Here is an 11,339-nt window from a genome sequence, read left to right as displayed (position 1 = left end):
CAGGCGACAGAGCAAGACTCCGCCTAAAAAAAAAAAAAAAAAATTAATAAAGTTAACACGTGTAGAGTCATACCATATATATTATCACGACTTGCTTTTCTGGCTCAATATCATGTTTTTGAGAGGGATTTAAGTTGATAACTATAGCTGTAGACTATTTGTTTTCATTGTTGGGTAGATGTCCATTATATTAATATGACAATTTATTTATCCATTCTTCTCTCAATGGGCTTTTAATATCCCCTCAATCTTTTTTCTATTCAAGCTTCTTTTTTTTTTGGAGACAGCGTCTCACTCACTCTGTTGCCCAAGCTAGAATGCAGTGGCATGAACTCTTGATCTTTAGCCAGCAGAATCCTCTCAGATTAGTCTCTTAGGTTGATTATAAAGAACTGTAGTTGTAAAAATGCTCGTATTGTTTCCTTTTAACTGTGGCTATGAGCAGTGTGTCAACGTAAAATGAAGAAGGTGAAGCAAAATTAATGCAGAGGTAATTTGAGCCAAGGTTGAGGGTTGCAACCCAGGAGTATAGGTTGAAGTTGCTCTGAATAGACACTCTCATTAGCAGCAGTTACAAGTGGATTTCTAAAGGAAAAAAAAGGGGCTTCAGAGAGTGGGCTGACACAAAGTTGTCTGTCAGGAATTCTCATTGCTTTACAGAAACAACATTGATTAGTAGCTGGCTACACATTGTTAAGCTATAGGCTGTGGGCTATAGTGTTTGCTGTGGCATTATTAGGTTAATTTATAGCTACTTGTGGCTATAACAAGCAGTTTCAAGAGGTGAATACACAGCTCAAAGCGGGTAGTGGGGCATGATTGCTGTCTCATTTTAATGTCTCTTTGGGCCTAATAATTTGAAATGGCTCACATTCCTCAGATGAAAGTTCTTTTCTTTCCTCAAGTGTATATTCAGATGTTTACACAACCACAAAGGACTTGGAGAGGATCTATTGTAATGCACACCAGTAACACAGTACAGTAGTTCACTGGGAGAGTATATTTTCAGTTTCTTTCTTTGAGGAATTAAACTTTTACTTTATTTATTGATGAGGTGGATCTTTCAAATCATTACAACAAAACATTATATTATTCATACTAAATTACGGGACAGGTCATTCCAAGTAAAACTTTTAAAGTAATACCTTGATGTGAAATTGTTTTGTTTGGCCATTCAGAGGTTTTGCCTTGCCAAGTTTAAATTTACAAGGTTATTTGCATGAAGTCATTAATGTGCTAAAAAGTCAATTTCCTTAAAAAGAGTTAAGCAGTGCCCACATTTTAGCAAAAACATGGTCAATTTTTAAAACTTTATATCCATTTCTTGCCTATTTACTAAATTAAATAAAAATATGTAGTGATCACATTTATTTAACATATTCTATGCCAAGTGCTGCTCTAAGTGCTTTCTGTATAGTAACTAACTTAATCCTGCCACAAACTATGTCAGAGACGTTTGAACCAGAGTGACTCCGTCTTGAGTGAGGGCTAGGAAGATGAAGCTGGGACTTGCTGAGCCGCATTCCCAGAAAGGTATTCCTAGCCTCTAGATGTTTATGGTTAAGGGAACAGATTGATAATGTTTACTAAACAGATCCAGACTTGGGAATGTCTAGATATCCTGATATCTTGAGAACAAGAGCATTCCTAATTTTGCTTTAAAGATAATAATATTGATTCTTGCAAAACATAGTAATTATGAAAATTAATCCTTTATCACAAACCCTTGTAGCAGAGCACATCTCCCCATGATCTTTTTTTCATCCTATATATACAGGCATTGTACCTGGGGTGGGTCCCTTCGTCCTCTTACTTTCGGGAACAGCCTACTCCATAGTAGTAGCTGTTTTTCACCACTTTATTTTCTTAATAAACGTTTTTGTTTTGCACGGTGGACTCGCTCTGAATTCTTTCTTACGTGAGATCCAAGAACCCTCTCTTGGGTCTGGATCAGGACCCCTTTCCCGTAACATCTATACAGGAGGCATAACATGTTTTCCACCTTATTTTACAGGTGAGGGAACTGAAACACACTGAGGTTAGTGACTTGCCCATGTTCACAGTTAATAAGTGGTTGTTACGGGTTGAATTGTGCTCCCCCCAGCTTCATACATTGATGTCCTAATCCCCAGTACCCCAGTATGTGACCTTATTTGGAAATAGGGTTGTTACAGATGTAACTAAATTAAAATGAGGTCATAATGGAGTGTGAATGAAGATGAAGGCACAGATGGGGTGGGTGGTGCTTCTGCACTCCAAGGGACATCAAAAGTTCCCTCAAACCACCAGAAGCTGGGAGACAGGCATGGAACAGACTCCCTCAAGACTCCCTCCTCAGAAGGCAGCAGTCCTGCCGACACCTTCATCTTGGACTTGTAGCCTCCAGAACTGAGGCAACACACTTCTGTTGTTTAAGCCACTCTGCAGTACTTTGTTACCCTAGTCCTAGCAACTGAATACAGGGGTGGAGCCAGGATTAAAACAGGCAGGCTGCTCCAAGACTTGGTGATTTTCACCTCATTCTCTACTCCTTCCGTAATAGGGCTAATCAAAATAAAAATCGACATCTACCCCCATCCCACCCCAATAAATGGCACAGGAGTTACCAGCTTTTGAATCTAGGCAAACAGGGAAATCATTGAATAGTCTTTTTCCTCATCTGTATGGTGGCCCTGGAACCCCTCTTTCCTGACCCCTAAGTTAAAAGAGCTGTTTGAGAGGACTCTCTGGCCAGACCTTTATTCCCAGACCCAAGACTAAATTCATTAATTCTACCTGCTTGATTCTGAGCCTGTGCCCTTATTTAACTGAAATGCAGGTTCAGTTGCTGGCCGCTTTCAGAGTGCAATTATTAATAAGAAAAGCAAAGTCTGGTATAAAGAAAGTGATTTTTCATTCCAAAGCTAGCTAAGGGGAATAAAAACAGGCTTCCTGCCTTAAGAGTATCACTTCCCTTCTGGGGCAGAAAGCAGGGGCTTTTAAAGGGGGGAGTTGGTATGAATTGCACAAGCGAGTGGGTGGGAGTTTGCACGACTCACTGTGGTGCTTTATCAACTGGGTGGTGCCATTATAGGCAGAAGTTATTTGTAAAGTGGACTTGTCTCAGGGATACTTTTGGATGTAAATTGACTGTTATCTCTGGGAGGCAGTCTCCTGGTGGGTGACAGTCCTGCTCTGGAGCTTTTAAGTAAACACCCAGTTAGATAAGCTTGCCCTGTAGGGAGTGTCAGTGAAGGGAAGGTCAAAGATGATAATCACATTTCTAAAGAGCTAAGTAGGAAGTGGTGAACAGGGAGAAAGGAGGAAAGAGAAAGATAGGAGAAACAAATAATGTAAAACATAACTCATCCTCTATCTCTTAGAAAAACGGGAGTACTCAGTTACATTACCAGGGCTTCAAACACAAATGTTTAGTAAGTGGGAGAGTTTTGAAAGCAGCACCATTATTCTGAGGTTGATGATATCCAGGTTTGTGCTGTCTCCTGTGGGTTAAAATGAAAAGGATGTATCCTACAGGTGACAGTAGGGACAGAGGCCCTCCCAGTAGTCACGTTAAGCTAGTACTGGCAGAAAAAGGAAAAGCCTGTCCAGGTGGCTAGGCAACCCTGCAGCGAGGCAGAGATGAGCTTGTAAATCAAAGGAAATGACCAAGGTGAGTCTCAATCCTTTCAGAGGTTTATTTTACCAGGGTTGAGGACACATCTGAGAAAAAGGAACACAAAATCACAGGAGCATCTGTGATCTGCGCTCTTTCCAAAGAGGGCTTGAGGACTTCAATATTTAAAGGGGAAAGAGCAGGCAGTAGGGGAAAGTGGAAAGAAAGAAAAAAGGGAAGGTAGATAAAAGGGGCAAGTAGTTGCATTCTTTGGGGCCTTTGATCAGCATTCACTGAATGCACATGTTAAATTCGTGAAAGGAGGTCGTAGAGGAATAGTCAATTATGCTAGTGCTTGGTGAATCTGCATTTTTACAAGATTAAATATAGGGTAGAGGAAGCAGTCAAATATGCATTTTTCTCCAGCGAGAGGAAGGATGACTCCTAGACCTGTCTTTGTCCCGTACTTGGGAAGATAATCCGTTAGTTTACATTGCCAGGATGAAATTCAACTGATCTGTTTTAGAGTAAAGATCTTGGGGGCCCACAAGGAATTTCCTTGTAAACAAGCCCCTTGGGGAGGTGTGTGGCCTTTGATCTTTGTAGCTATCTATTTAGGAACAAAATGGGAGGCAGTATTGCCTGACTCAGTTTCCAAGCTTGACTCTTCCCTTTGGCATAGTAAGTTTGGGGTCCAGAGATTTTTATTTTCCCTTCACAAGCTAACAGGAGCCTTTGGAGAGAATGCTCTGGACCGGTGAGTGAGCCATGAGTTCGGGCCACAGGCTCTGAAGTCGTGAAGCCTTGGGACGGAGCGGGTGGTGCTTCGAGGTCAGTGCCACAGGAGGGAGGTCAGGGCCAGGGTCAGACGTGGAGCCCCATGGAGGGCGGAGTGGAGACCCCTTCGTTCGGGGGCGGAGGGATGACCGAGCATTTAGAACTTTTGTGCATCTCCCTGTGGGTGCATCTGTTGGCCAGCGAGATGCTTTACAGCCCCTTAAGCTATTTTAAGGGCTATCCCATAAAGCCGGAAAGGCACACCGGGTGGAGCTGGCGGCCGCCCGGGGCAGGCACTTTTGAGCCAGGGAGGAATCAGGGGAGGGAAAGAGGGAGGTAAGGAGGGCGGGAAGGACGGGCGACCTACTTCCTGAATCGCCTGCACCCCAGAGGAGCTCGGCCTGCGCTGCGCCACGATGTCCGGGGAGTCTGCCAGGAGCCTGGGGAAGGGTGAGGCCTGCCCGCCGCGAAGAGGGGTGATCTCGGCGACCCCCGGCGGCATGTTCGAGGCTGCTCCGGGAGCCCAGCCTCCCGGGAGCGCCCCACCGGCGGGGAACGGGTCGGAGCTGCAGTGGGACGTGGGGGCCATGGGATACGGGGGGTCTCGACACCTCTCTGGGCCGTAATCGCCTTCGCTTCTCCCCGGCAGGAAGCGCGCCCCCGGGGCCGGTCCCGGAGGGCTCAATCCGCGTCTACAGCATGAGGTTCTGCCCGTTTGCTGAGAGGACGCTTCTGGTCCTGAAGGCCAAGGGAATCAGGTTGGCACCCAGGCGGGGGACGCTCCCCGAGCTGTCCGGGACCTTGCTGCAGGCGGCGGGGTGGGGTGCGGTCTCAGCCCCCTTCTACCCGCCTCCCGCCAGCGTCCTTTACTGCACATTATTCTCGGCCCTTTGGGAGACAGCAAGGTATAGACCCTTCCCCTAGGAAAAATAGGCCACAGATTCCAACGGTCTAGGACAAGACTCCAGGTCTAGGACACCTCATTTAGATTAACCAACCATTTAATGGATTAGAAAAGCTGAGGCTCCAGTGATGTTAGTGATTTGCCCGGGTAATAACCGGCAGCAGCTCTTTCAGCTTTGGTAGGTCGCAAATTCCTCGTCCAGAGCCCTCTTGCTTTCGCCCTACTGTGATTCCCCATTCTTATTCCAGCTTAACTGTTAGTTGTTATTCTGAATGTATTGTTCCCTCCTAGAATAGTAATTTACCCCAGTACAGCAGAGTTTAGACCCTGACCCTCCTAGAGTAGTGCTGAGTTTACTGCACATATTCCTGTGGATTGGGCTGTTGGTTGAGTCAAACAGAGGGAAGTGTCTGTCTAGCTCATCCTTCTGCAGAGCCTGTTTTGAAACTAGCGTAGTTTTTGACTTACGGGCTATCCACAGGACATGTGCAACAGTCACTTGGCTTTTCTCTGACACCTAGTATCCATTGGAACCACTTCCTTTCCCATGACCTCTGAATGTCTGTTGATTAGACATTTATTAGATACCTGTGGTGTGGAAGGCTCTGTGGAAGTTTAAAAAAAAACCCATTCTTAAGAAATTTTCTGTGTGTTCAGTGTTTGTGAACTAATTTTACCTTTCTAAGGGGAGAATCTTTAGGAGTAGGCAATTATTTTCCCTAAAAGAAAGGTAAAATGCATTTAAAAAATACATTTGAAGCGGATTCGTCATTACTTCACTAAGCAATGCCTCTCATTTGGATGAGATTATGATTCTGAACACATAGAATACTTACTATTTAGTAATGTTTATCAAAAACACTGTCATATTTGCTGTAATAGAACTCTTTTATTGTACTAAGAGAAATCTAATTTAATCGAAATTGAAAAAGCCCTTTTTTGGTACTCATTTAATTGAAAAGTCCAGGAGCATGACACAGCTGGATTCAGAGGCACAAAGTCCTGGATTATGTGCTTCACCCTGGACCTTTAGTCTGAAACAATCCTACCTTATTTACTGGGGCAGATAGAACATTGGAGCTATCTTCCCATAATAGTGTGGGTAGAAGGGAGGAAGAGGGTAGTTAACAGCTTCCAGGCAGTGAAAACAACAAAGGTCTATTACATTAATAGACCAGTTTTAAGCTTGAGCCCCTAGGAGGCTTTTACTAGGAAAGTACTAGATTCTAACCACATGATTAGAAAGCATGGTTTTCTCTAAAAGATGCGTCTAAAAGCATGGTTTTCTCTAAAAGATGCATCTTCCAACTTGCTGTGGCAGGTGTATAGACTTGCTGGCTCACGATGCCAGGTTACCAAAATGCATGTGTTCCGAGATACTTTTTTTTTTTAAGAACAAAAGCCCAGGATCTGCCTTTTGTTTTCATAGTAACAAAAGTTTTTGTTTGTTTCATAGTTCAAAAATGTTGATAATTCTTTGGCAAGGAGCCATTTTTTTTTTGCAATGGCTGGTACCTCAGTGTCCAGTATTCTGTCAGCACATGAACCTTTTAAATTATACACACACCTGTGCTCATGTTCAAATTGGATGTTCCTTTGTTTCCATGGGGGATTATGTATTTAAATCCTTAAATGAAACGCTGTTCTAGCTACAGCTGTGGATGGGAAAACAGAAAACAAAAGGTATTGATGTCTATTTTTTTTAGCAATTTATTCTGTTGAACATTTATTCAGCCTTGACGATCATATAGACCTGGCTCTTTTCTCTAAGTTCCTCTACGGTCTCAGGCAACATACAAGAGAGACCTAAATACAATCTGACTATATCCTGGACTTCACCTGTTTTCTTCCTTTTTGGTTTACTTTGTACGATTTACTTAGACAACATTTTTTAAAAAAAATCAGTGCATGGAGATTTAATCTGAAAGCTTATTTTGTGGGTGGAATGTTGGTTTTTTTTTTTTCGAGACAGGGTCTCACCCTGTCACCCAGGCTAGAATGCAGTGGTGCAATCATGGCTCACTGCAACCTCTGCCTCCAGGGCTCAAGCGATCTTCTCACCTCAGCATCCTGAGTAGCTGGGATTACAGGTGAGTGCCACCACACTTGGCTAATTTTTATAGTTTTTGTAGAGATAGGGTTTCACCATGTTGCCCAGGCTGGTCTTGAACTCCTGGATTTAAACAATCCGCCCACTTCAGCCTCCGAAAGTTCTGGGATTACAGATTGAGCTACCACACCTGACCTTGTGGGTGGATTTTAAGGATTCTTTAATATCTTTATAAAAACCAAGAAACTTTTTACTCAAATTAGCAAAATAAATTGAATTTTATGTTGGTTCTCATATAGTGGGTAGTGGACACAATTCAATTAGTTGCCTCATATAATTTATAACTAAGATACCTCTTAGCCATAAATGGAGTATCTTATTGACAATTTTGAAGCATTTCCACTGATATATTCATTCATTCATATGAAATATTTCAAAACAAAAATATTTACTGAGTCCTTATCTGAAACTTTTTATTTTCTTCAGAGTATTTATATCTATTTAGCATTTTGCTCATTTACATGTTTGTTTATTACTATGAACAGATACACAAGATCCTACCTTTCGTGCAGCTTACATTCTAGGAAGATAACTTAATAAACTTGTAAATAAGTGAGCAAAGTAATTTCAGATACATATTATCCGTTCAATGAAGAAAGTAAAACATGATACTCATGTAATAGAAGCTGCTCAGCAACTTCAGAGCTGTGGTCAGGGAGGGCCTGGGGATGGATGTGTGTTTGACCTGGGAAGACCTAGGAAAAGGCAGGCAGAGGAGGCAGAAGACCATCAGGTGCAAAGACTCTAAGGTGGAAACACATTTGGCAAATTCAAGGAATATAAAAAAGGCCAATGTGTAGAAGAAACAAAGGGGAAAAGCTTCATGACACTGGCCTTGGCAATGATTTCCTGGACATGACACCAAAGACCGGGCAACAAAACCAAAATAAACACATGGGACTACATCAAACAAAAAAGCTTCCACACAGCAAAGGAAATGATTAACAGAGCAAAAAGGCAACCTATGGAATAGAAGAAAGTACTTGCAAACCACATATCTGGTAAGGGGTTAATCTCCAAAATACATAAGGAATCTTTCCAACTCAACAACGAAAAAACCTGATTCTAACATTGGCTAAGATCTTAAATAGACATTTCTCAGGCTGGGCATGGTAGCTCACGCCTATAACCCCAAGGCAGGCAGATCACTTGAGCCCAGGAGTTCAAGACCAACCTTGGCAACATGGCAGGATCCTGTCTCTACAAAAAAATTAGCTGGGTGTGGTGGTGCACGCCTGTGGTCCCAACTACTCGGGAGGTAGGAGGATCGCTTTAGCACAGGAGGTCAAGGCTGCAGTGAGCTGTGATCAAGCCACTGCACTCCAGCCTGGGAGACAGAGTGTAAAAAAAAAAAAAAAAATTAAAATTAAAAAAATAGACATTTCTTCAGAGGACATAAAAATGGGCAACATATATATGAAAAAGTGCTTATCACTAATCATCAGGAAAATGCAAATCAAAATCACATAATAACCTCACACTTGTCAAGATGACTATAATCAAAAAAGACAAAAAGTATTAGCAAGGATGTGTAGAAATCAGAACCCTTGCACACCGTTCGCACTGTTGGCGGGAATGTAAAATGGTACAGCTGCTATGGAAAACAGTATAGATGTTCTTCAAAAAATTAAAAATAGAACTACTATATGATTCAGCAATCTCACTACTGGGTATATACCCAAATTAAATGAAATCAAATTCTCAAAGAGATATTAGCACTCTCATGTAGACTGCAGCACTGTTCATAACAGCATAATGTCAATGTCCATCAGCAGATGAATGGATAAAGAAAATGTCGTAATGCTATTCCACCTAAAAAGGAAGGAAATTCTGCAATATGTGACAACATGGATGGACCTTGCAGACATTATGCTAAGTAAAATAAGCCAGACACAGAAAGACAAATACTGCATGATTGTACTTAAAAGGTATATCAAAAGTAGTCAAATTCATAAAATAAAAAGCTAGAATGGAAGGAATCTAGGCAGACTCCTAAATTTGGGGCTTGATCAGCTAAGTGGATGGCAAAGAGGATTTATCCAAAAGCACAAAAGTTGTTTCCCTCTCTTCATAGTCTCCTATGTGTCTTTCAGGCATGAAGTCATCAATATCAACCTGAAAAATAAGCCTGAGTGGTTCTTTAAGAAAAATCCCTTTGGTCTGGTGCCAGTTCTGGAAAACAGTCAGGGTCAGCTGATCTATGAGTCTCCCATCACCTGTGAGTACCTGGATGAAGCATACCCAGGGAAGAAGCTGTTGCCGGATGACCCCTATGAGAAAGCTTGCCAGAAGATGATCTTAGAGTTGTTTTCTAAGGTTTGTGCATAAGAAATTTCAGCTCCTATTTGAAAAACCTGTTTTTTTAAAGCGAAATCTGTGCTGCCATTTATAGTTCAGTGATTTGGGAGAGAAAAACAAAACAGGAATATACTTGTCAGCTCTGAGTGTCCTGCAAGTCCTTTCACGATCCAGTTCCTGTTTACCTCCAAAATTATCCCTTTTCACTCTTCTCCTGACACTTTATATATGCCAGCCATACTAAACTTTTCTCAGAATTCCCAAATTCGCCCCTTTCTCTCTCAATTCTTGCTGTCAGATTCTTCCCACTTCTCACCGTGCCTGGTTATCTCCACATCATTTTTCACATGTCTGTTCAGACACTGCTCCCTCTCAGGAGCTTGTCAGGCTGGTTAGTGCTCTAGCTTCTGAGTTCCCATCTGTGTGAACTTAGGCCTGTTTTCTTGCCTATGTACTGCACTGGGGTTGTGAGCTCCTTGAGGGTGAGGGCTGTGTTTTGATCACTGTTAGTTCTCTGCCTAGTTTTGTGACTGGCTCTGCTACTTTCTTGTGACTTTGAGCAAGTTACTTATTACTTTGCCTCTCCGTTCATCATTGGTAAAATGGGTATAGTAATTGTTCCCACCTCATAAGATAAAAATCAGTTAATATAAAACACCTAGAGCAGAGTCTGACACACAGTAACTACTTAGTTCTTGTCCTTATAGCCATAGTATCAAGCAGCGAGCAGCTACTCAGATGACGGAATAAATGGCATTCCTGGAGAACTGTTTGTACCTTATTTAGCATCAACATTGTGGATTAGCACAAACAATTAATATTAACAAAGAAATAACTAACAGATGTGTGTTTAGACACCAAGAATAGCATGTCTGATTATATGCCTATAATATTGTCACCTTGGTAGTATGGTCAATGTATAAAGGATTATCTTCAGAGAAAAAGATGGTTAAAGAAATGCCCTAAGAGAGAGTTATAGGGAAAACATTCTGTTTTAGGAGACATTATAAAGGGAAGCCAACGGGAAAGGAAGAGTGAGTCCCCTGCTTAGTAAGATGAGGGTGAAAGAATAGTAGAGGTGGCTGCTGTGAAAGATAATGAAAGGGAACATGACATTTTCAAGACAGATGTGTGTTTAGACACCAAGAATAGCATGTCTGATTATATGCCTATAATATTGTCACCTTGGTAGTATGGTCAATGTATAAAGGATTATCTTCAGAGAAAAAGATGGTTAAAGAAATGCCCTAAGAGAGAGTTATAGGGAAAACATTCTGTTTTAGGAGACATTATAAAGGGAAGCCAACGGGAAAGGAAGAGTGAGTCCCCTGCTTAGTAAGATGAGGGTGAAAGAATAGTAGAGGTGGCTGCTGTGAAAGATAATGAAAGGGAACATGACATTTTCAAGAAAGATGTTGGAGAGTTTTACAAAGTAGTAACAAGTTAAAGGCATGCAGCTTCAAGACACGAAGTCATCAATATCAACCAAAAAAAATAAGCCTAAGTGGTTCTTTAAGAAAAATCTCTTTGGTCTGGTGCCAGTTCTAGAAAACTTTTTTTAGTATGGCTGGAATATAAAGTATCAGGAGAAGAGATAAAATGGGTAACTTTGGAGAGGTAAACAGGAACTGGATCGTGAAAGGACTTGTAGGACA

At 41.8% G+C, this 11,339-nt stretch overlaps 1 protein-coding gene across 5 annotated transcripts in view; it reads left to right on the top strand.

Annotated features, from left to right (window-relative positions):
* The first annotated feature begins 4,028 nt into the window (after positions 1 to 4,028).
* The window catches only part of GSTO1 (glutathione S-transferase omega 1), a 52,161-nt gene continuing 44,850 nt past the window's right edge, over positions 4,029 to 11,339 (top strand). The window contains exons 1-4 of one of the 5 annotated variants that reach the window (XM_011957334.1): positions 4,557 to 4,822; positions 5,022 to 5,130; positions 7,249 to 7,366; positions 9,480 to 9,702. In XM_011957334.1, the coding sequence (XP_011812724.1) occupies positions 7,275 to 7,366; positions 9,480 to 9,702 (315 nt within the window). In that variant the 5' untranslated portion in view covers positions 4,557 to 4,822; positions 5,022 to 5,130; positions 7,249 to 7,274. Of the gene's footprint in view, positions 4,353 to 4,527; positions 4,823 to 5,021; positions 5,131 to 7,248; positions 7,367 to 9,479; positions 9,703 to 11,339 lie in introns of those variants that run through there. The other 4 variants (XM_011957333.1, XM_011957332.1, XM_011957336.1 and 1 more) reach the window with 4 other exon arrangements.

Source organism: Colobus angolensis, unplaced genomic scaffold (assembly GCF_000951035.1).
Source record: "Colobus angolensis palliatus isolate OR3802 unplaced genomic scaffold, Cang.pa_1.0 Scaffold44, whole genome shotgun sequence".
Taxonomy (NCBI): Eukaryota; Metazoa; Chordata; class Mammalia; order Primates; family Cercopithecidae; genus Colobus; species Colobus angolensis.
The sequence above is the reverse complement of the archived record's forward strand: the minus strand, read 5'-3'. Positions and strand labels throughout refer to the sequence as shown.